The sequence below is a fragment of the Macaca nemestrina genome, chromosome 1, assembly GCF_043159975.1.
Source record: "Macaca nemestrina isolate mMacNem1 chromosome 1, mMacNem.hap1, whole genome shotgun sequence".
Lineage (NCBI taxonomy): Eukaryota > Metazoa > Chordata > Mammalia > Primates > Cercopithecidae > Macaca > Macaca nemestrina.
In genome coordinates, this window is record NC_092125.1 from 120,678,136 (window position 1) to 120,703,913 (window position 25,778).

General features: G+C 38.7%; 1 protein-coding gene across 2 annotated transcripts in view; it reads right to left on the reverse strand.

Moving 5' to 3' along the window:
* LOC105479188 (CTTNBP2 N-terminal like) overlaps nt 1–25,778 on the reverse strand; it is a 65,205-nt gene that overhangs the window by 22,241 nt on the left and 17,186 nt on the right. For both annotated transcript variants that reach the window (XM_011737062.3, XM_011737063.3), the window contains exon 3: nt 22,965–23,072. In XM_011737062.3, the coding sequence (XP_011735364.1) occupies nt 22,965–23,063 (99 nt within the window). In that variant the 5' untranslated portion in view covers nt 23,064–23,072. The remainder of the gene's footprint in view (nt 1–22,964; nt 23,073–25,778) is intronic.

Here is a 25,778-nt window from a genome sequence, read left to right on the forward strand (position 1 = left end):
AAAAAGAGCCTGAACAGCCAAGGCAATCCTAAGCAAAAGAACAAAGCTGGAGGTATCATGCTACCCAACTTTGGACTATACTACAGGGCTACAGTAACCAAAACAGCATGGTACTGGTACAAAAACAAACACATAGACCAATGCAACAGAATAGAGAGCCCAGAAATAAGGCAACACACCTACAACCAATTGCTCTTCAACAAAGCTGACAAAAACAATAGGGGAAAGGACTCCTTATTCAATAAGTGTTGCTGGGATAACTGGCTAACCATATGCAGAAAATTAAAACTGGACCCTTTCCTTACACCATATACAAAAATTAACTCAAGATGGATTACAGACTTAAATGTAAACCCAAAACTACAAAAACCCTGGAAGACAACCTAGACAATACCATTCTGGACATGGGAACTGGCAAAGATTTCACGACAAAGACAACAAATCCAATTGCAACGGAAGCAAAAATTGATAAATGGGATCTAATTACTTAAGTGCTTCTGCACAGCCAAAGAAACTATCAACAGAGTAAACAGACAACCTACAGAATGGGAGAAAATGTTTGCAAACTATGCATCTGACAAACGTCTAATATCCAGCATCTATAAGGAAGGAACTTGGCCAGGTGCGGTGGCTCACGCCTGTAATCCCAGTACTTTGGGAGGCTGAGGCAGGTGGATCACGAGTTCAGGAGATCGAGACCATCCTGGCTAACACGGTGAAACCCCGTCTCTACTAAAAATACAAAAAATTAGCTGTGTGTGGTGGCGCATGCCTGTAGTCCCAGCTACTTGGGAGGCTGGGGCAGGAGAATCGCTTGAACCCAGGCGGTGGAGGTTGCAGTGAGCCAAGATCACGCCACTGCACTCCAGCCTGGGCAACAGAGTGAGACTCCGTCTCACAACAAAAACAAACAAAGAAACCCTGAAGGAACTCAAACAACTTTACAAGAAAAAAAACCAAGCAATTCTATTAAAAAGTGGGCAAAGGACATGAATAGACACTGTTCAAAAGAAAACATACATGTGGCCAACAAGCATGTTTTAAAATGCTCAATATCACCGATCATTAGAGAAATGCAAATCAAAACCACAATGAGATACCATCTCATACCAGTCAGAATGGCTATTATTAAAAAGTCAAAAAATAACAAATGGTGAGGTTGCTATTAGTGGGAGTGTAAACTGGTTCAACCATTGTGGAAAGTAGTATGGCAATTCCTCAAAGACCTAAAAACAGAACTACCAGCACTCCCATTACTCAATATACACCCAAAGGAATATAAGTCATTCTACCACAAAGACATGCACATGAATGTTCACTGCAGACTATTCACAATAGCAAAGACACAGAATCAACCTAAGTGCCTATAGTGGTAGAATGAATAAAGAAAATGTGGTACATATACACCACGGAATACCACACAGCCATAAAAAAAAATGAGATCATGTCCTTTGCAGAAACATGGATGGAGCTAGAAGCCATCATCCTTACCAAACGCAGGAACCAAATACCACATGTTCTCACTTATAAGCGGGAGCTAAACGATGAGAACACATGGACATAAAGAGAGGAACAACAGACACTGGGGCCTACTTGACAGTGGAGGGTAGGATGAGGGAGAAGACCAGAAAAAATAACTACTGGGTACTAGGGGTGATAAAATAATCTGTACAACAACCTCCCATGACATTAGTTTACCTATATAATAAACCTGCATATGTACCCCTGAACTTAAAATAAAAGTTAAAAAAAAAAGTATACTAAAGGGAGCTAGGCACAGTGGCTCATGCCTATAATTCCAGCTACTTGGCAGGTTGAAGGAGGAAGATCACTTGAGGCCAGACATGTAAGACCAGCCTGGGCAACATAGTGAGATCTATCTCTAAGAAAAAAAAGAAGTGTGCTAAAGAGGATTGGGATACAGATGGATAAGAAGAACAGGAGTGACCTTTGGTGGCATGAGCTCTTCTTTTCATTCTGAAGGGTGGCAACACCATATGGAAACTTCAAATGTCACCAGATAAGAATAGAATAACCAAGACCCCCTTTTCCATTTTAATCCTATAATAGGAAAACTGGCTCTAGTCTAGGCCTCTTAGACTCTGTTTTGGCACCTTCTTCCTTTAATAATTTCTAGGTCTGTTGTGAAGATGTCAGTCATTTGTCCTATGACAGATATTCATAGAAAAGGATGGACAAGAGCCTGAAAAAGACATTTTAAAGGTTAAAGAACTAAAAGTTATCAATTTGGAAAGCAAACAGACAAAGGGGGATGATAAAGATTTTGTGAAAGCCAAAGAAACAAACAAACAACAACAGTAAAACGGGACAAAAAATAAATAAAAAAGCAAATCTCAAAAAAAAAAAAAAATCACAGCGAAATGGAGGATCAGTCGATACATTCTGAAAGATAGAGAACCTGCATAATTTAGACAGATGACCACAAAGGCCCTTAGCTAAAAAGTCTGGGAAATAATATTTTTGTATGTATCCAGATGAAGAAAGACAAGCAACACCGTACTCTTTTTTTTCATACTGAACTATTTTATCTGATAAAATAACCAGTCAGGGAATGCAGATGATCACATCGCAGTTTGATAGGAAAGGATACCAAGATTAAATGTCAGTTGAAAATTAACAAATAATAGGAAATAATTTCCAAACGATTTTTTCTTTAGATGAATACAAAATAGTGAGCAAAAGTACATATTCCAATTATGTGGTATCCTTCACTACCAATAAAGAAACAAACACAACGCAATGATTTCCTGTCTGAAGAACAAATTGTTCCTTCTTAGTACAGGGTAAGATGTAAATAATGTCACTAAATGGAAATTATCAACAACAGTAAAAGTTATAAAACTGTGTTACTAAAGTTAAGCTTCTTTTCTGAGAAATATGAATTAATAATTAGCAATCTATTTTGAGCCTTGAATACATTCAAAGTAGACTTACAGGGCCTGAACTCATTCTCCTGTATGACAAATACTTATGAAGTACTTACTTGGGTCGAGATACCTGGGATATAGTGGCAAATAAGATTAAGGACCTGCCCCCCCCCCCCCACAAGGAGCTTACATTTAGTGAAAAAAAAAAAAGTAAACATAAAGTAGACAAATCCCTATAATCTGTGATGCTTATCAGCACAAATATATAAATTTTCCTAATATCACTAATTCAGTGTAGACAACAGAAAAAGAGAGACCATGTTACGTATGATTCAATTTTATGAACATTTATTGGGTACACTTTTTTTTTTTTTTGAGACAGAATCTTCCTCTGTTGCCCAGGCTGGAGTGCAATGGCATGCATCTCGGTTCACTGCAACCTCTGCCTCCCGGGTTCAAGTGATTCTCGTGCCTCAGCCTCCCGAGTAGCTGGGATTACAGGTGTGTGCCACCACGCGCGGCTAATTTTTATATTTTTAGTAGAGATGGGGTTTCACCATGTTGGCCAGGCTAGTCTTGAACTCCTGACCTCAGATGATCCACCTGCCTTGGCCTCCCAAAGTGCTGGGATTACCAGCGTGAGCCACCACACCCAGCTGGATACACTTTTTATATGAAAAGTTCTAGGTGTGAAGAAGAAGGAAAGGAAAATGGTATTCCAAGCAAGGGAACAGTTCAAGCAAGGTTATGGAAGAATGAAAATGCATAATTTGGCTACGGAGGTCAGATTTATAGCTAGTAGACTGGCAGGAAATGAGACTAGGTTCCAGCCAGTCTGTAAATATCTTGAATGTAATGTATTTAAAGCTTAATTTTCTAGGCAGCAAGGAGTCATGAGAAGTTTTCAAAGAGAAAAATGACAAGATCAACTTGATACTAACGATGGTTAGGCTACAAATCTAGGATATAAGATGAGTAGCCAAGTGTCACATAGGAGGCTGGATCCAGACACCATTTGGATCTAAAGTCAAAATATAAGAGGGAAAGAGATACCACATTTAAGGGGTATTCTGGAGGAAGAGCCTACAGGTTTTGGCACCTGGTTAGACATGAAAAGGGAAGACACACAGATACTTTGAAGTATTTAGGTTGGGTGAGTAGATGGTTGGTGATACCCTTAACCAAAACAGAGAACAAAGGCAGAACACACAGGCTTTTAGGGAAGGATGCAGAGACTGTGATATGGGATATTTAGGTTCATATGTCAAAAAGGCACTTGGATATATAGGTCTAGGTATAAGAAAATAACAAATCTGGGTGTTAACAACCCATAGAAACCAATAAAACAGATGAAATCATCCACTGAGGAAAGGAGCAAATAGGTTACGATGTGACAGGGCTAAGAACAAAGTATCAGGAAATATCTGTTTATGTATTATTCATTCAGCTAACATATTCTACATACCACTGTGCTATGCTAGGTGTAGACCTGAAGTCACACAGGAGGCCAGGTATGGTGGCTCATGCCTGCAACACCAGCATTTTGGGGGGCCAAGACGGAAGGATTGCCTGAGCTCAGGAGTTCAGGACTAGCCTGGGCAACATGGCAAGACCCTGTCTCTTTAAAAAAAAAAAAAAAAAGCCACATAGGAGACTCAGTAAAATAAGTGTATACTATGGAGTATGACACAGCAGATAGAAGCAACAGATCGTGTGAAGACATGGCAACATGATGGACTGCAAAGGCACAGTAATTATAAAAAGTAAGAAACAGAATGAGCTAGATAACACAATACCATTTATGCAAATTGATACACACAAGGCAATACATTTCACAAGAATATATACAAATAAAAAATGTATAAGAATAGTTGCTTATGGAGACCAAGAAGGGCATGGGAGTAGAAACTGAGGATACAGGGAATTTTATTATTATTATGTTTTTCTTTTTTGAGATGGAGTCTTGCTCTGTTCCCCGGGCTACAGTGCAGGGGCACAAATCTTGCCTCACTGCAACCTCTGCCTCCCGGGTTTAAGCCATTCTCCCGCCTCAGCCTCCTGAGTAGTGGGATTACAGGCATGCACCACTGTGCCTGGCTAATTTTTGTATTTTAGTAGAGACAGGGTTTTGCCATTTTGGCCAGGCTGGTTTCGAACTCCTGACCTCAAGTGATCCACCCGCCTTGGCCTCCCCAAGTGCTGGGATTACAGGTGTGAGCCACTGCGCCCAGCCATGGGGAATTTTAAAACAAAACAAACACACACTCAACCACAGAAAAATGAGTAACATTTCGGCTTCTACCCTTTAGGATCTTAAAAGTCTATAGGGCAAGAGACAATGCTATTTCAATATAGTTATGAAAAGTGCTATAGTAGATTTTGAACAGTATGCGATGAGAACTACAGGAAAGGACATTTTATCTAGTCACAGAAGATATCAAATTTAAGAGGAATATGGAAGAAAAAAACACAAAGGAGTCTGAGAAGGACCAAGACAAGAATATCACAGAAGCCAAGGAAAGAAGTTTAACAAGGAGAATGGTCAATGCCGTTGAATGCTGAGTTAGGTAACTGTAATCTAATTAAAAGAGGCCATCAGAGGTTACTTTTAACTTCAAAATGTAAAATTCATTAGAGTAGTAGAAACAAAAGGCAAATGAGTAATGAGGAATGAGAAACTAGAAGCAGGAGTACAAATTACATTTAAATATTTCAGTGTAAAGAGAGAAAGAGAAATAGGGTGATAACTCAGAAGGACGGCAAGATTGAGAAGGTGTCTTCTTTTTTTTTTTTTTTTAATATAGAATGGAAAGTTTCAAACAGGCTTTAGCCAAAGATAAGTAGTAGTATTAAAAGAAGAAACTGGGTCACTAAGCGAGAAGGCAAGGTGTAACTGATGGAGTAAGGTCATGAAGAAACAGGGTAAAGATAAGATCAAGAGGACAGGTGGCATTACTCTTAGAATAGGGTGGTGTAAGAAAAGAAGAATGTATTATTAAATGGATGAAAAAAATCTCTAGACATTTCCAATCAGTAAGAACAGAGACTTAAAAATAATACAATCATATACTCATTTCTACCAATGAATCCAGTCTCCTTGACATCCCATTGTGCATACTGTATTTCTTAAAAATTTTTATTTTAGGCCGGGCGCGGTGGCTCAAGCCTGTAATCCCAGCACTTTGGGAGGCTGAGGCGGGCGGATCACGAGGTCAGGAGATCGAGACCATCCTGGCTAACACGGTGAAACCCCATCTCTACAAAAAAATACAAAAAACCTAGCCGGGCGAGGTGGACGGCGCCTGTAGTCCCAGCTACTCAGGAGGCTGAGGCAGGAGAATGGCGTGAACCCGGGAGGCGGAGCTTGCAGTAAGCTGAGATCCGGCCACTGCACTCCAGCCTGGGTGACAGAGCCAGACTCTGTCTCACAAAAAAAAAAAAAAAATTTTTTTGTAATTCCATCATCAGTAAATATTTTCTCATAAAAATTCAAACTATAGGCCAGGTGCGGTGGCTCACACCTGTAATCCCAGCACTTTGGGAGGCCAAGGTGGGCGGATCACGAGGTCAGGAGATCGAGACCATCCTGGCTAACATGGTGAAACCCTGTCTCTACTAAAAATACAAAACATTAGCCGGGCGTGGTGGCGGGCGCCTGTAGTCCCAGCTACTCGGGAGGCTGAGGCAGGAGAATGGTGTGAACCTGGGAGGCGGAGCTTGCAGTGAGCTGAGATCGTACCACTGCACTTCAGCCTGGGTGACAGAGTGAGACTCTGTCTCAAAAAAAAAAAAAAAAAAAAAAAAATCAAACTATATAGATAAAGCTGAAGCTGTTCCTGACCATAACCCCCTTTCACTTTCCTCCCTAAAAGTTCTTAGTATGTTAGGTATCCTCCCAGACCATTTCTTTTTCTAATTTAAGTTTTTTAATTTAATTATTTGTAGAGACAGGGTCCTGCTTTGTTTCCCAGGCTGGTCTCAAACTTCTGGCTTCAAGTGATCCTCTGTGCCCAGCCTCCATTTCCAAGAATATATATACATTCACATGTGTGTGGTGTCTGTGTGTATAAAACCTAATTACATAGATATTATTGTGTAAAACCGTTCTGCAATTTGTTTTCACTGTCTGAAAGAGATCTTTTTAAGTCAGTACGTAGCTTTTTTCTCATTAAAAAAATTATATAATATTCCATACTAAGGATGCACCAGTTTTTGCAGCCATTGATGGAACTTAGTGATGAACATTTATGTTGTTTACAGTTTCCAATACTGTATTAAACAATGCTGCAATAAGCAAACTTGTGCATATGTGAGAGGACTGTTTTGTAGAAGAGTTATATTACTATGCTTTTCTAACAAAACAATTTTACATAATAAAACTCCCAGTTCATTCTATAAATGCCTCCTTTCCATAAAGATTTTCAGCAAACATACAAGATGGTTTTCTCCTATCTTCCAAATTATTCTTACAACTGGCTAACTGGAATACTAAATGATACACCATGGGTTTTAGTTTTAGAAGCAACCTCTTTGTCTTCCTTTGCTTCTCTTCTCTTTATGGGGACAACTAGAAATAACCCCTGATTAATCTCAAATCACAAGGCTAACACATGCAAGGAAGATACAATAAGAGGAAGTCAAAATAGGAATAAGCTATTTCCCTTTTTTATTTGTTTTAGTTACAGGCTGAATAAATGCAATGAAATTCCTCACTGCTGTAATCTTTCCTGAGCTCCTCCATAACTGCTGGAAAACTATATGTTCTCTAAATAGGTACTGTTTTATGAACTGAATTTCCCCTTTCTTCAAAAACATTAAAACAGCAACAACAACAACAAAACGAAACACAGAACCCACAGGAAGACATCAGTTAAACGAGAAATATGTTTACTCTTCTGGCATCTTCATTCTTGAACCCCTAAATGCCACAATTTGTAATATGAATGATGACATGATAAAAAGTTATACAGCGAACAGCTGATGCCAGACAATAATTTTTAAGAGCTAGATGGTCAGGCACACTGGCTCATGCCTGTAATCCCAGCACTTTGGGAGGCAGAGGCAGGCAGATCATAAGGTCAAGAGATGGAGACCATCCTGGCCAACATGGTGAAACATGTATTTTAGTCTCTACAAACATGTATTCTAGTCTCTACTAACATGTATTTCAGTCTCTACTAAAAATACAAAAAAATTAGTTGGACGTGGTGGCATGCACCTGTAGTTCCTGCTATTTGGAAGGCTGAGGCAGGAGAACCGCTTGAACCTGGGAAGCAGGGGTTGCAGTGAGCTGAGATCATGCCACTGCACTCCAGCCTGGGCAACAGAGTGAGACTCTGTCTCAAAAAAAAAAAAAAAAAAAGAGCTAGCTATGGCCTGGTGTGTTGGCTCGCGCCTGTAATCCCAGCACTCTGGAAGGCTGAGGTGGGTGGATCACTTGAGGTCAGGAGTTGGAGATCAGCCTGGGCAAAATGGAGAAACCCCATCTCTACAAAAAAGTACAACAACAACAACAAATTAGCCAGGTGGGTGTGGTGGTGCATGCCTATAGTCCCAGCTACTTAAGAGGCTGAGGTGGGAGGATCACTTGAGCCCAGAAGGCGGAGGTTGTAGTGAGCTGAGATCACGCCACTGCACTCCAGCATGGGTGACAGAGTGAGACCCTGTCTCAAAAAAGGAAGAAAAGAAAAGAAAAGAGAAGAGAAGAGAAGAGAAGAGAGGAGAAAAGAGAGAGAGAGAGAGAAAGAAAGAAGGAAAGAAAGAAGGAAAGAAAGAAAGAAAAAGAAAGAAAGAAAGAAAGAAAGAAAGAAAGAAAGAAAGAAAGAAAGAAAGAAAGAAAGAAAGAAAGAAACAAAAGAGCTAGCTGTTATACATGGGGTTTGATGTTTTTCTGAATGGAGCAAAGATATTTACTCGCTTAAGAATGCAGTCCTGCTGGGCGCGGTGGCTCAAGCCTGTAATCCCAGCACTTTGGGAGGCCGCGGGCGGATCACAAGGTCAGGAGATCGAGACCACAGTGAAACCCCGTCTCTACTAAAAATACAAAAAATTAGCCGGGCGCGGTGGCGGGCGCCTGTAGTCCCAGCTACTCAGGAGGCTGAGGCAGGAGAATGGCGGGAACCCGGGAGGCGGAGCTTGCAGTGAGCCGAGATCGCGCCACTGCACTCCAGCCTGGGCAACAGCGTGAGACTCCGTCTCAAAAAAAAAAAAAAAAGAATGCAGTCCTTTTTTTAATAAATAGCCAATTTATGAACAACCAACACATATGAATAGCCTGTCCTGTACCTTTTGGCTCTTTTCTGCTAGAGTACTCTACCATTGAATCTGGCACTTCCCTCTTACTAATTTCATGCTCTTCCTAGAACAGATCATTAGAGGAGTTCTTACCATTCTCAAGAGAACCAAGCTAAAAGGAAGGAAGGAAGGAAGAGGCTTTGTGAGATGTATTTCTGGCTTTACCAGTGGCAACTTAATACTGTCTTTTTTTAAGAATTTAGTACACAGCTCTGTGACTTTCTTTATTATATATAAAGATCTTTCATTTTAACAGTTTCACAGTATTTTATTCTACAATCATACCATAATTTACTGACCAGAACCCTAATAAGAGACACTAAATTGTTTCTAGCATTTTGTTTCTACGAATTATGCTGCAATGAGTATCTTTACACATATACTTTATTGTGTAAAGATGAGGTCTAAGAACATCTGTACTGTAAAGGCTTAAGAACATCTGTAGCAGAAATTCCTAGAAATGAAATTTCTTCTAGATACATGCATTTTTTTTAAGAAAGAGGTAGGGTCTTGCTATGTTGCCCAGGCTGAAGTACAACAGCTATTCACAGGCAAAATCATTTTACACTATAGCCTGGAACTTCTGGCCTCAAATGATCCTCCCACCTCAGCCTCCCAAGTAGCTGGGACTATAGGCGAGTACCACCATGCCTGGCTCTGCATTTTTAAATTTGATAGATATTTCCAAACTCTCCTCAACCAGTTGAGGACAACAATATAGGAGAGTGCCAGTTGCTCCTCACCTTTACAGGTACAGTTTGTAATGAAATATATTTTATCTCTTATGGTCAGATTCTATAGTTCATTTAGCTGAGCACAGTTAATCTGAAAATAATATGTTAAATTACAAGAGATGAGCTCCAGGATCTGCATCTAGAATATCAACTTCACATGGGCATAGAGATTTCAGCAACATATCACACATAGAAATACTATGAAAACTATAGAGGACTATATACAATGCTAGTTCTTGTTAAAGGAATTAACTTTGGGAATAGCTTATGATTCCATAGCTTAGCAAAATTCTTTTAGAATTGTATAAGAAACATACCTAAATAAATCTTATTTCCAGTCTCAGGACCTGGCAAGATGAAACAAAGTACAATTTTGCCACTATAAAACAAATTAAGACATTACAAGAAGTGCTTTAGACTAATGTTTTTCAAACTTTGGATCACAGCTCATTAGTGGATCATAAAACTAGTCTAGTGGGGTCATAATCAGCATTTAAAGAAAAATGAAGTATAACAGAAAATATTACAGTACAGTATGGTATAGTGCAAATATTATAGTATAGTAAAACACAAAGTAAATTCTAGTGAAATTTTGGTTTTAGTTAATATAAGTATATGGGTGTGTATATATGTCCTGGATTATGGTGAAATGTGAAATGTATTTCAAAAATGTTTAAAAGACAACTCTTTAGACTGTGGTACAATAAAAGGTATCTTTATTCCAGTCTTCTTTTTTCTTCCCCCAAACTCTGCAATCTTTTTACTGGATAGTTTGGAAATTTAGGTTGGTTTTTTAGGCAGAGACAGGTGAGTTATTTCAGGTGGGTTGGAAAGAAATAACATTAACTTAATATCAGGAACAACAAAAAAAGAAAAATTTAATGGTAGGTCTGATTAGCTCTAACGTATTTTCCTACAAAGTGAATAATAGAAGGCTAAAGTATCTTCTTTGGGCAAGAATGTTAATAAACTGACAGTTGAGAAAAAAAATGTGTTGTACAAGATTATTGTTACTTAACAAAATCAACATTTCTGAAATAAAAGTAATTAAGATATAAAGCAGAAGTTCTGAAGAAAAAATTGAAATATGCATGTGATTCTACTACCTAGGGCCAACCACTATTAACACTCAAACTACAAATTCCAATGTATTTGCTTGAGTCTTTTATGTGTGTGTATATGTGTGTTTGTGTGTGTGTATATATATATATTATATATATATAAAATACTTATAATTGAGATTAAAGGATATATTTAATTTTGTCCTAGGAACACTACTATGTCATTAAAAATTCTTCATACGCATCTTATCATAAAATGGCTTCATAATGTTCTATCATGTGGATATACCACCCAATTCATGTAGCTATTAATAAAGGATTTACTTTTTTTTTTTTTTTTGAGACAGAGTCTTGCTGTGTTGCCCAGGCTGGGGTGCAGTGGTGTGATCTTGGCTCACTGCAACTTCCGCCTCCTGGGTTCAAGTGATTCTCCTGCCTCAGCCTCCCAACTAGCTGGGACTACAGGCGTGTGCCACCACGTCCAGCTAATTTTTTTGTAGTTTTAGTAGAGATGGGGTTTCACCATGTCAGCCAGGATGGTCTCGATCTCCTGACCTCGTGATCCGCCTGCCTCGGCCTCCCAAAGTGCTGGGATTACAGGCGTGAGCCACTGCACCCAGCAGGATTTACTTTTTCTGAAGACTTAATTGCCAGATCAATATAACTATGTTATCATGGGTTGTTTGAGGGGTAATTGGAAGTAACTTATACAAAATGTTGTTTCGTAAATGGATTTTTAAGTAAAATCATGTAGACTACAGCAACTCTCCTCAATAGGTGTCTTAAGATTAGTAAATTCAGTAAAAGAAACCAACCCTGAATTTTTTTACCCAAAAGTAAAACAGAGAAGCAATACTATGTTTACTTATTCTGCAACTACTGACTTTGGAGCAGCATTCGGATATAGAGGATGTCATCTATGAACACAATCCCCTTTAAAATGCATGTTCTTGTCCTCCCAGATTAACGATGACAAAAAATGCCTTTGGAAAAATACTAAAGGAATGGTACATTTTGATGTCTATTTCCTGACTGACCCACTAAAAATCAATTTAAATGGTTTACCATAAAAGGAGCCTTTAAGATTGTTTCAAATAGATTATTTCTGTTATTCTTGGGAAAGGGGTAATAATATTCTATCAGGTATAAAAATTCACACTTTGTATTTTTGTCTTTGGAAAAATGATCATAAACAGCCAATAAAATATTAAAACTAATAAAAGACAAAGGAAAGTTGCTTTAAAGGAGAGGAGTTCACAAAAGCAGTAGAGTTATTCTTTGTTTCTTCTGTTGAAATGTTTATGATTTTTAAATTATTAAGTTTTGCCATTGGGATGCCAGGTGTGGTGGCTCACTCTTGTAATCCCAGAACGCTGGGAGGTTGAGGTGGGCAGATCACTTGAGGTCAGGAGATTGAGACCAGCCTGGCCAATATGGTGAAACCTCGTCTCTCCTAAAAATACAAAATTAGCTGGATGTGGTGGTGGGCAACTGTAATCCCAGTTACTCAGGAGGCTGAGGCAGAATTGTTTGAATCCAGGAGGCAGAGGCAGCAGTGAGCCAAGATCATGCCACTGCACTCCAACCTCAGTGAAGGGCAAGACTCTGTCTCAAAACAAAACAAAACAAAAAGTTTTGTGATAGGGAAAATGATTTAATTACTGGACTCTACTCAGCAAAATTTTACTTTCTTTTCTTTTTTCTTTTCTTTAGAGATGGGGTCTTGCTATATTGCCCAGGCTAGTCTTCAAGTCCTGGCTTCAAGTGATCCTCCTGCCTTGACCTCCTAAAGTTCTGGGATTATAGGTGTGAGCCAGTGTGCCCAGCACAGTAACATTTTAAAAATTAAATTACAGAATTTAGTTTCTAAAAAGCAGCAGAATAAATCTGAAAAAGCTACCCCACATCACTCTACTTGATCTCAGAGAAGGTCAATAAAAAAGGGGATGAAGCTCTCTTTCACACAATACTTCAGACACACAACAAGGACATAAAAATTTTTATGCTTTTAATAGGTACAGAAAAAGCAGGACAAAAATCCAGCATCCATTCCTGATAAAAATTCCCTGCAAATTAAAAATAGAAATTTCCTCCATCTGATAAAGAGCATTTGCGAAAAACCTACAGCTAACAACTTGACAGACTGAATGCTTTCTGGGAAGAAGACATAGATATCCCCATCATTTCTACCTGACATTGTACTAGAGGTTCTAGTCAATGTAGTAAGACAGAGACACACACACACACACACACACACACACACACACACACACACACAGCATCCAGATTAGAAAGAAGTAAGTAAAACTGTCCTTCTTTGCAGACATAATTGTCTGTAGAAAATCCAGTGAAAATGACTGACTGATTATTGATTCAGCCCGGGTCTTATGCTATCTCCCAAGCTGGAGTGCAGTGGTGCAATTATATATAACTCATTGCAGTCTCAATCTCACTGATTCAATCAAGTCTCCTACCTCAGCCTCCCTAGTAGCTGGGGCTACAGATGCAGGCTACCACCCCTAGCTGATTTTTTTTTTGACAAGGGGTTTCACCATGTTGCCCATTCTGGTCTTGAACTCCTGGACTCGAATGATCCACTTACCTAGGCCCCAAAATACTGGGATTATAGGCATGAGCTACTGTGGCAGACCCCCATGGAATTTATTTTAAAAGCTACTAGAATTAATAAGTGAGTTTATTGGCATGGTTGCAGGATATAAAATCAATGTATACAAAAATCAATTTTGTTTCTTTTTTGGAGGGGATGGAGTCTTGCTCTTCCATCCAGGCTGGAGTGTGGTGGCATGATCTCAGCTCACTGCAAGCTTTGCCTCCCAGGTTCAAATGATTCTCCTATCTCAGCCTCCTGAGTGGCTGGGACTACAGGCATGTGCCACCTCGCCCGGCTAGTTTTTGTGCTTTTAGTAGAGATGGGGTTTCATCATGTTAACCAGGCTAGTCTTGAACTCCTGACCTCAGGTGATCTGCCTGCCTCAGCCTCCCAAAGTGCCGGGATTACAGGTGTAAGCCACCCCACCTAGCCAATTTTATTTCTGTAAAACAGCAATAAACAATCAGAAATTAACATTTAACAAACAATAGTGGCTGGGTGCAGTGGCTCATGCTTGTAATCCCAGCACTTTGGGAGGCTGAGATGGGAAGATCACTTGGGTCCAGGAGTTCGAGACCAACTTGGGCAACATAGTGGGATCCTATCTCTCTAAAAAAAAAAAAAATTTACCTGGGCATGGTGGTGTGTGTCTGTAGTCCCAGCTACTTGGGAGGCTAAGGCAGGAGGATCACTTGAGCCTGGGGACTTGAGGCTGCAGTGAGCCATGATCATGCCACTGCACTCAGCCTGGGTGACAGTGAGACCCTGTCTCAAGAAAACAAACCAGGCCGGGTGTGGTGGCTCAAGCCTGTAATCCCAGCACTTTGGGAGGCCGAGACAGGTGGATCACGAGGTCAGGAGATCGAGACCATCCTGGTGAACACAGTGAAACCCCGTCTCTACTAAAACTACAAAAAACTAGCCGGGCGAGGTGGCGGGTGCCTGTAGTCCCAGCTACTCGGGAGGCTGAGGCAGGAGAATGGCGTGAACCCGGGAGGCGGAGCTTGCAGTGAGCTGAGATCCGGCCACTGCACTCCAGCCTGGGCGACAAAGCGAGACTCTGTCTCAAAAAAAAAAAAAAAAAAGAAAACAAACCAAACCAAAACAACAAAAACAAAACCCAATACCATTTACAGTATCATCAAAAGCATGAAACACTTAAGGGTAAATCCGACAAAAAAATGTGAAAAAGTTATACACTAAAAGCTACAAAGCACTGCTGAGAGAAATTAAAGACAACCTAAATAAATGATGAGATACAGCATATTCATGGATCGAAAAACACAATGTTGTTGATATGAATTCTCTCCAAATTGATCTCTAGATTAAATACAATCCCAATCAAAATCCCAACAAGATTTTTAGAGAAATTGGCGAGCTGATTCTATTCATATGGAAATGCAAAGGACCATAAATAAGAAAAACAAGTTTCAAAAAGAATGTAAGTTGGAGGACTAACACTAACTGATTTTAAGTTACCACAAGGCCATGATAATCAAAACAGTGTGATATTGGCATCAAGGCAGACAAATAGATCAAAAGAACAGAACAGAGGGTCTAGAAGTAAACACATGAATATAGGGATAACTGACTGACGAAGATGCAAAGACCATTCTAAAGAGGAAGGATAATGTCAGCAATTGGTGCTAGAATAACTGGAGAGCTATATGCAAAAAAAACCAAAAACCAAAAACCAAAAAACAAAAAAAGGGTCCACGCATTGTACTACATAACATTAACTGAAGATATATCATAGACCTAAGTGTAAAACTTAAAACTATGAGACTTATAAGAAAAACAACAAAAACCAAAAAAAACAGGAGAAAACAGGAGACAAACAGGCAAAGATTTCCTAGATATAATATTAAAAACAAAATCCATAAAAGAAAAATTGATAGGCCGGGCGCAGGGGCTCACGCCTGTAATCCCAGCACTTTGGGAGGCTGAGGTGGGTGGATGACCTGAGGTCAGGAGTCCAAGACCAGCCTGACCAACATGGTGAAACCCTGTCTCTACTAGACACAAAAAATTAGCCGGGTATGATGGCATGTGCCTGTAATCCCAGCTAGTTGGGAGGCTGAGGCAGGAGAATCACTTGAACCCAGGAGCCAAAGGTTGCAGTGAGCCAAGATTGCGTCATTGCACTACAGCCTTGGCGATACAGCGAGACTCCATCTCAAAAAACAAAACAAAACAAAAAACTGATAAATTGGACTTCATGGAAATGAAAAACTTTTGCTCTTCAAAAGATATAGTTGAGAATGAAATGAGACAAGGTTAAGTATCTTTTCTTAAGATACAGTTAAGAGAATGAAATGAGACACAGTTAGGTATCTTTTCTTTTTTCCTGTCTACAAAAGATGCACTTTTTTTTTCCTGGTCTAGATTATGGTTGGGTTTTTATTTATTTAAAATTTATTTTTTAATTGATAAAAAATTGTAAATATTTATAGTGCATCACATGATGTTTTGAAATATGTATACACTGTGGAACAGCAAAATGGAGCTAATTAACATGTATTATCTTACATACTTATCATTTTTGTGTAGTGAGAACATTTAAATCTACTCAGTGATTTTTCAAGTATACAATACATTGTTATTGACTATAACAGTTAAGTATCTTAACTGTAAAAAAAACAGAGTTAAGAGAATGAAATAAGTCACAGACTGGGAGAAAATATTTGCAAGACATATATTTGATAAAGGACTTGCATCCAGATATATAAGAAACTCTCAAAACTAAATAACGAGAAAATAAATAACTTAAAAAAAATGGGCAAAAGATTTTAACAGACACTGTGCCAAAGAAAACAACACAGACTGGGCTGGTGACTATCCCTATAAGCCCAACACTTTGGGAAGCCAAGGTGGGAAGATCACTTAGGGTGAGGAGTTTGAGACCAGCCTGAGCAACATAGTGAGACCTCATTTCTACTAAAAATTTTAAAACTTAGCCAGGCATGGTGGTGTGTGCCTGTAGTTCCAGCTACTGGGGAGGCTGAGGTTGGAGGATTGCTGGAGTCCAGGAGGTTGAGGCTGCAGTGAGCCATGACTGCACCACTGCACTCCAGCTTGGGCAACAAAGTGACATCCCATCTCTAAAACAAACAAACAAACAAATAAAAAACAAAACAAAACAAAACAAAAAACCCCACAATACAGAGAACAAATTAGTAGGTACATGAAACGATACTCAACAACAGCCAACAATATGGAAATTATAACTATAATGAGATATCACACACCTATAAGCATGGCTAAAATGAAAAAGACTGGCTATACCAAGTTTTGGTGAGGATATGCAGCAACTGGATATATCTGTGGAATGTAAAATGGTACAATCGCTTTGAAAAACACTTGGGCAGATTCTTAAAATTAAATATACGTCTATCATATGATATAGCCATTCAATTTCTAGCTATTTATTCAAAAGAAATGAAAGCATATATCCACACAAAGTCTTGTACATGAATGTTCACAGCAACTTTAAAGTCCCAAATTAGAAACAATACAAATATTTATCGACAGATAAGTGGATAAAACCAACTGTGGTATATATATATAATGCCAACACTATTAAGTAACAAAGAAGAAATGAGCTATCAGTATACACAACAACATGAATAAATCTCAAAGTAATTATGCTGAGTGAAAGAAGCCAGGCAAAAATGGGGTATGTTCTGTATGATTCCACTTATATAAAATTTCCGAAAAAGTAAACTAATTTCTAATAACAGAAAGCAGATCAGTGGTTTGGGGTAAGGGGCAGGGAGTAGTGGGGAAAGTTGGGCAGGAGAGGTCACAAAGGGGCATAAAAATTTGGGGGAGCAATTTTGGATATGTTTGTTATCTTGATTGTGATAATGGTTTCATGGGGAAATACATATCAAAACATCAATTTGCACATATCAAAAAATACAGTTTATCATATGTCAATTATACTTCAATAAAGCTGTTTCAAAAAAACAAAATAAGCTGAATCAAACAATGGAAGAATAAACAAATCAACGAAAAAAAAGATCTGCTACAAAGCCTTCTGCATTATCCCTGTATTTCCTGTTTTCATCATAAAGAGAAGGAACAATAACATCTGCTCCATGCCCCAGAGTACGCCCTTAACCTTTGCTGTCTCAAAATACACGCTTTTCAGTGTGTGGATGGGAATGCGTCAACTCAAAACTGTCAAATACAACAAGAAAAACAAGATAATGGCCAAGCACCACTAATAACAACAAAGATTTAATTGAGAAGAACTGTCATTCTCCTTACGAAGGACAGCATATTATCAGTATTTCTTTCTTCTTCTTCTTCTCTCTCTCTCTGTTTGTTTGTTTTGTAGAAAAGGGGGTCTCATTATGTTGCCAAGGCTAGACTCAGACTCTCAGCACTTCAGGCTAGGAGTCTGAGTCTAGCCTTGCCAACATAATGCCTCCTGCCTCGGCCTCCTAAAGTGCTGGGATTATAGGCATAAGCAACAGTGCCTGGCCTTATTAGTATTTCTTGCTTTATGGAATGTATCTTTGTCCCTAAATGGATGGCTGGACTTTGAACCTATGTTCTAATAATAATAACTAACAGTAAATGAGCACTGAGCACTTCAATTAGCATTTGCAATCTCATCTGGTCCTCATAATAACCATAACATTTTACAGATAAAACTTACAAGGTAAAATAATTTGTCTAAGATCACACTACAATTGAGTGGCACAGCTCAAACCCTAAGTCCATCTCACTTGAAAGCTCACGTTCCTAACAGCTAAACTTAATTGAATATTCTGGTTGATAGTTTTGAAGAGTGCCTAGTAATTATCTTTATGTTTCTTTTTTGAAAAGCCAGGAATCCATGTATAAACTTTACTCAGACAGAGCAGGAACTGGCTGGCACGGTGGCTCATGCCTGTAATCCTAGCACTTTGGGAGGCTGGGACAGTAGAATTGATTGAGGAGGAGTTTGAGACCAGCCTGGGTAACATGGCAAAACCCTATCTCTACAAAAAATACAAAACTTAGCCAGGTTTAGTGGCAAGCCCCTGTAGTCCCAGTTACTCAGGAGGCTGAGGTGGGAGGATTACTGAAGCCCAGCAGGTTGAGGCTGCACTGAGCTGTGCACTCCAGCCACTGTACTCTAGCCTAGATGACAGAGTAAGACTCTGTCTCCAGAAGAAGAGAGAGAGAGAGCATAGGAATAAAAATAGCCACTCCAGGCCGGGTGTGGTGGCTCACGCATGTAATCCCAGCACTTTGGGAGGCTGAGGCGGGTGGATCAGGAGTCAGGAGTTCAAGACCAGCCGGGCCAACACGGTGAAACCCCATCTCTACAAAAATATTTAAAAATTAGCTGGGCATGGTGGCGCATGCCTGTAATGCCAGCTACTCGGAGGCTGAGATAGGAGAATTGCTTGAACTCAGGAAGCGGAGACTGCAGTGAACTGAAATCATGCCATTGTACTCCAGCCTGGGCAACAGAGCGAGACTTCATCTCAAAAAAAAAAAAAGAAGCCACTCCAACTCTAAAAAACACATTAAAACACGGCCACAAATGGTCACTGATTAATTCATTAACATGTTTTATAATAAAGGTCATGAATGTAAATATAAAAACCTTATAACTCAGTAACCTAAATAAAGTTCTGTTTTCACCCTATATCCCAGTTGGGAACTAGACAGAAATTGGACTTCTGTCAGTTATAGCCTATGTTCATGTGTTCAGGTGATCTTTCTCAATGATTGAAACCACCCATCCCAATCTTAAAAGCTCTTCCTAAAAACCATCTATTAAAATGGGATTATTTTTGGCCAAAGAATTGTTAGGTCCAGGCTTATGGGTGCCAAAGAATGTTTCAACTTGAGTCCATTTAAGACTTTCAAAGATCTGTTATCAAGCAAGCTAATATCTGATTTTTTAAAAAAATGCAAACTACCTTCATAGGCTTATTAGTATAGGACAATGTATGGTGATTGCTAAGTTCAATTTTACCTTTTTCCATTTCAGACCAGTCTTTATAATAATCTGCTTCCATAATAAGTACAAGGCCATGACCAAAAGCAGATGTTAGACTATGGACTTACAGTGAACTTAAGATGTTATCTTTTTTTAATTTTTGGTGCCACAATTTGGATCCAAACTGAGGTTGCTGCAGGCACAACACAGAGTACTAACCACTATATGATCATAGCTGTGATGTTCTTAAGCCACAGCACCTTCCATGGTAACTTTTATTTTGTTTTCTGTATCTGGCACTGTCATTAGATCCTTATGATTATTTTTTCAAGAATATTTTCAGTGAAAGTAAATTATTTCTTTCAACACAGACATAAAATTTAGATTTTTTCATTTTAACCTTTGTGGCTGAAAAAACTCACAGTTAAACCTATAGAATGATGTATTACATAATCTCGTACTCTAAATATACTTCTAACTTTGTCACGTCTGCAACATTTTTGCCTGTAAATCTTCTTGCTTTGGGAATTTTGCAACAGCCTTTGGCCAAACACAACAAAGTTCTATCCTCAGTTTTAAAAGAGTTATACCTGTTTTATGATTGAGGCATCAGTGAAAAGGAATTCAAGACTCTTTAATTCCACATGAAAGCTGTAATATTTCACCATTTATCAATTGTATAGATGATTTAAAGAATGCTTTAAAATAAAGTGATACCAATAAATGCAAGGTGGATTCTATTTAGTCACAGAAGCCATTTAGTGCAGCTTTGCATCAGATCTAAGATGTGCAGATGTAATATACCTGATGTGGAATATTCAGAAATAAACTATTTAATCTAAATTTTATTAGCAGTCAAATCTATTTTTCAGGTTTTTAAAAATGATCACTGATTAACCTTCCTTTATTCTCCTCTGGAGCAATCACAGACTATGGTAGGAAGCCATTTACTAGATTTGCTTGGAATTAATGAACTGAGGCTTTCCTGCTGAACTGTGTGGTTCCACTCTCTGCTTCCCCCAGACAGTTCATGAGCAATGTAATTTTCTTTCTTTGTAGAGGGTATTCCTTTAGTGTTCTTATTCATGAAATTAAAGTAATAAAAGGGAAAGATGTTCATAAAGAAGGTTTTTTTTTCTGACATGATTCCTTTTAAATCAGAAAACCACTTTAAATAAAATTTAATTAGGACGAAATATAGTATAGGTCCCCTCTGTAACAATTAGATTTGAAATACACAAGACACTGAATAATTTGTTAAATTATTTTCTATTGGCTTTCCCTGGTTCTATGCCAAACATGTCTTGGCTGCAACAGAGAGTGAGTGAGGAGGCTTCTGGGAAGAAAAAGAACATAATTATGGGGGCTCTAGAAGAGCATAGCTGCAATCTGGCACTTTGCAGAAATTTTGGAATAGGAATATAGCTCTTTTACAATTCTAACTCTACAGGTAAGGTCAACTTATAGCCTATGGGAGCTTTATAACATATCCCGAAAGAAACTCAAGCCTTGCCAGAGAAGTGACAGTAAGCCATATGGTTTTGTTTAGAGATATAAGGTTAAAGAATAGATTTTATGTACAGACAAAAATCTATTTTGAAGCTAGGGAGAAAATAAAAAGATTTTTTTTTTTTTTTTTTACTGGAAGCAAAACAGAAAAGAAAAACAAATCATAGCTATTTAGAACAAAGACCAAAACCTTTTCAACCCACTAAGCATCATTTAGGAACCAATATTAAAAGGAAGAAAATTAGTAAGTTGCCATATTAGTTCATAAAGTCCAACAAGTGTTTATTGTTAAGCAAAAGCTATACAAATAATGCAGTAAAATCATGATATATTGGAGAACCAAAACAAATAACAATAAAAAAATCCCCAAAACTCCATAGATAAAATGACATTCAGTTTAAAGAATGCTATGGCAGTTCCTTTTCTCAAAGGATTGAAACAATTTTAATCCCAGCTGCCCCCTATTTTATCTAACAATAGATTGTTTAAATATGTGTCACTTCTGGTGAAGCTATTCATTTCACCTAAACTGCACAGAGTTAAGCCTCAGAATAATTTTATCACCTACAGACCATATGCAGACTAAATACAACACTTGTGCCTGATTCTGAATGGTATCTTATATCAAAATGCTCCCTTAATTTTAGCTCTTGCTTCTCAGGCTTCTCTTTCAACTTATCAGAACTGCCTATAGTAACCAAAATTGGATTCATGCAGAAAAAAATATATTTTAGGAAAACATGTGCAAAAAGCATCTAAGCATCTGTTAACATTAAAACCAGAAGGCAGTGTATGCTGCAGAGCACATAAGAAGAGGCTTTAAAATTTAGTAATTCACAACATCCACTTAGAAGTATTATGGTAGTCTTTTAAAGTAACACACCACAATGGTGCAATCATTTCATTTGTTCAACAAACATTTACTGAGCATCTACATGCCTGGCACTAAGCTGGGTACTGAGGATACAGTGATTAGTAAACAGAGATATAAACCACTACAGGTTTGTACAGTTTCTAAGGCTGAAAAGCAGAGACGTTATCTTGGTAAAACTATAAAAGAGAAAACAAGGTCATCCTCTGATTTTTCCATTAGAGGCAGCTGTCACCCCCACTCCTATCCTAATTATGAAGGGATTGAGACAGACGATAAATGGGGGAAAGAAGTGAGAATAACAATAGGCAATTAGTGGTGAGAATTAGAAATGGGCTAAAACTACCAAAAGTAAGAATTCTTAATCTGGGGTCCAAGGAATCCGTGGATGTTTTCATGGGATCCTTGATCTCTCAGATAACTATATTTCAAATTCTGATATATGGATGTATACACATTTATTAGGAAGTTGGTCTTACCAAATCTAAAAGGGGTAGCATTCAAAAACAGCTAAGGGCCACTAAACTAAAAGAATGAAGTTCTACCGGGCGCGGTGGCTCACGCCTGTAATCTCAGCACTTTGGGAGGCCGAGGGTGGGGGTGGATCACCAGGTCAAGATATCGAGACCATCCTAGCCAACATGGTGAAACCCTGTCTCTACTAAAAATACAAAAATTAGCTGGGCGTGGTGGTGTGTGCCTGTAGCCACTCGGGAGGCTGGCACAGGCACTTGAACGCAGGAGGCAGAAGTTGCAGTGAGCCAAGACAGCACCACTGTACCTCAGCCTGGTGACAGAGTGACATTCGGTCTCAAAAAGAATGAAGTTCAAGGTCTAGACATTGGATCGAGAAACTAAGGCAACTATTTTGAAAACACAAAGGTTTCACCAGTGTCCCTAATATCACACCATGTAGGTGGCTACCTATCCAAGTATCTGTCCTCCATTCAACTTCAATGGAAACTACAGAAATACCTTATAAATAAATTACAACCAATGAATGACTTTCAAAATGTATGATGACCTCTCTTTTTTTTTTTTTTTTAACATACCTTTAAGGCTTCTATAACAAGGTCCCTTGCTTCAAGCTCTCCTTCAAGAATACTAAATAGTGTCAGGAGTTCAGGCTTGCTGAGTTTTTCCAGATTCATCTTGAAAGCCTAAAACAAAGGTAACAATCAGACAATCTCCAAAGACATCGTTAATTTGATACAATTAAAGAAAAAATAAAGTGAGAGATAAGGGCAATTATAGTATCAAATGCCTTAATAAAGGAAATAGTTGCAATTAAATAGAAATATAAGTTTTCTGATGTTAATCACAAACTGAGCAGCAACAGAAAATAAAATTCACTTTAATTATTGATTTCACTACCACTCACAAAGATCAATTTTTCGTATTTCCTCCAGACATGTTTACAAACAAACATCCTAGAAAAATCTCAGAAAGAATTAGCCGCTAGGGCTGGTCGCGGTGGCGCACGCCTGTAATCCTAGCACTTTGGGAGGCTGAGGTGGGCAGATCACAAAGTCAGGAGATGGAGACCATCCTGGCCAACATGGTGAAACCCTGTCTCTACTGAAATACAAAACATTAGCTGGGCATGGTGGTGAGCGCCTGTAGCCCCAGTTACTCAGGAGGCTGAGGCAGGGGAATCACTTGAACCCAGGAGGCGAAGATTGGAGTGAGCCAAGACCACGCCACTGTACTCCAGCCTGGGCAACAGAGTGAGACTCTGTCTCAAAAAAAAAAAAAAAAAAAAAAAATTAGCCACTAATTTTTCAGGTAAAATTGTGTTATAATGAATACCATTTCTCTGAAAAATGGTTAGACCATCAAAAGATTTCCCAGTTTTAGATAATCAATTTCCAAAACTGTATATAAAACATTCTGATATCCCTATTCAATTGGTTAAAATAAAATTTGGGCAAAGAGATAATGTTGCTGGGAGTACGGGAGAAATTTTTCTTTTAAATTGTCTACCTTCACAGACAATAGCTATCACAATATTTATATTTTATATAGTAAAATAGACTTAATTCAACTATATGCAAACTTACTTTCAAATGAATTCTCAAAGTATAATGTTTAAACATTTTTTTTTTTTTAAGACAGGGTCTTGCTCTGTCACCCAGGCTGGAGTGTAGTGGTGCAAACATGGCTCACTGTAGCCTCAACCTCCTGGGCTCAAGCGATTCTCCTGCCTCAGCTTCCCAAGCAGCTAGGATCACTGATACATGCCACCATGCCTGGTTAAATTATTTTTTATTGTTTGTAGAAATGGGGTCTTCCTGTGTTGCCCAGACTGGACTCAAACTCCTGGGCTCAAGCGGTCCTCCCACCTTATCCTCCCAAAGTGCAGGAATGACAGGCATAAGCCACTGTGTCAGGCCTATTTAAACATCTTAATTGGCTAGGCTACTACAAACTGAATTTATCTGACTTAATAAGTTCACATTTCTCTGAGAATCTGCATGTTCCAAAGTATGTTAAATGGCAAATTGCATGGCACAAGCTCAATCCTTTCTACAAGACTAATTCTCATAAAACACATAAAGATAGAAGTTAGACTGCTGTACAATCTTGGAAGGGCCTTCTGACCAGTGTGTACGGTTAAGATATACTTTATAATTTCCAAAGTAGAACAAATATTTCTCTCTCCACTTTTTATTTCCAAATTGCCACTCTTAAGGAAAATGAATCACAATATGACCAGTTCACACATCCTCCAGTAATTTATCACTATTACTAAATTTTAGGGGCCACACAAAAAAAGAAGTGATTCCTTCCAGAGCTACTGCTTTTAAGTGAACATGTATAAAATGCATACTTCACTTTGTTGTTAGATTGTGTTCCAAGACACGCTGCACAAGCCTTTTAAAGCGCAGTAAAACATCTTCAATGTAACCTCAGCTCTAATTGCTAATTTTCTTTTTTTGAAATGGAGTCTTAGTTGCCCAGAATGGAATGCAGTGGGGTGATTTCGGCTCACTGCAACCACCGTCTCCCACGTTAAAGTAATTCTCCAGTCTCAGCCTCTGAGTAGCTGGGATTACAGGTACCCGCCATCATACATGGCTAATTTTTGTATTTTAGTAGAGACGGGATTTCACCATGTTGGCAAGGCTCGTCTTGAACTCCTGATCTCAGGTGACCCATCCACCTCAGTCTCCCAAAGTGCTAGGATTACAGGCGTGAGCCACTACACCTGGCCTTTTTATTTATTTATTTATTTATTTATTTATTTATTTATTTTGAGACAGAGTTTCGCTTTTGTTGCCCAGGCTGGAGAGCAATGGTGCAGTTTCGGCTCACTGCAACCTCTGCCTCCCGGGTTCAAGCGATTCTCCTGCCTCAGCCTCCGAAGTAGCTGGGATTACAGGCACATGCCACCATGCCCAGCTAATTTTTGTATTTTTAGTAGAGATGGGGTTTCACCATGTTGGCCAAGCTGGTCTCCAACTCCTGACCGCAGATGATCTGCCCACCTTGGCCTCCCAAAGCACTGAGATTAAAGGTGTGAGCCACCGCGCCGGCCTCTATTTTCTAACAAGTGAATTTTAGCAACTAGTAAATGATGTTCATTTTAGTATCAGGGATATATCTCATAACATTTATTTTAAAACTAAAAACTAAAAACTAAACAAAAAAATTCTAACAAACCTAATAAAGCTACACTTTATAAGAGGTTATATTGGAAAGAACATGTAGCTTGGTAGTCAGATGCCACATCTGCATCTTCCTAGTTGTGTGACTGGGCAAGTTATCTGACTCTGTTTTCTAATCTGTGAAAGGGGGATGATAATATTTAACTCACAGGGCTGCTATGAAGATTGAGTTAATAAATGTAGAACATCTTACCACAT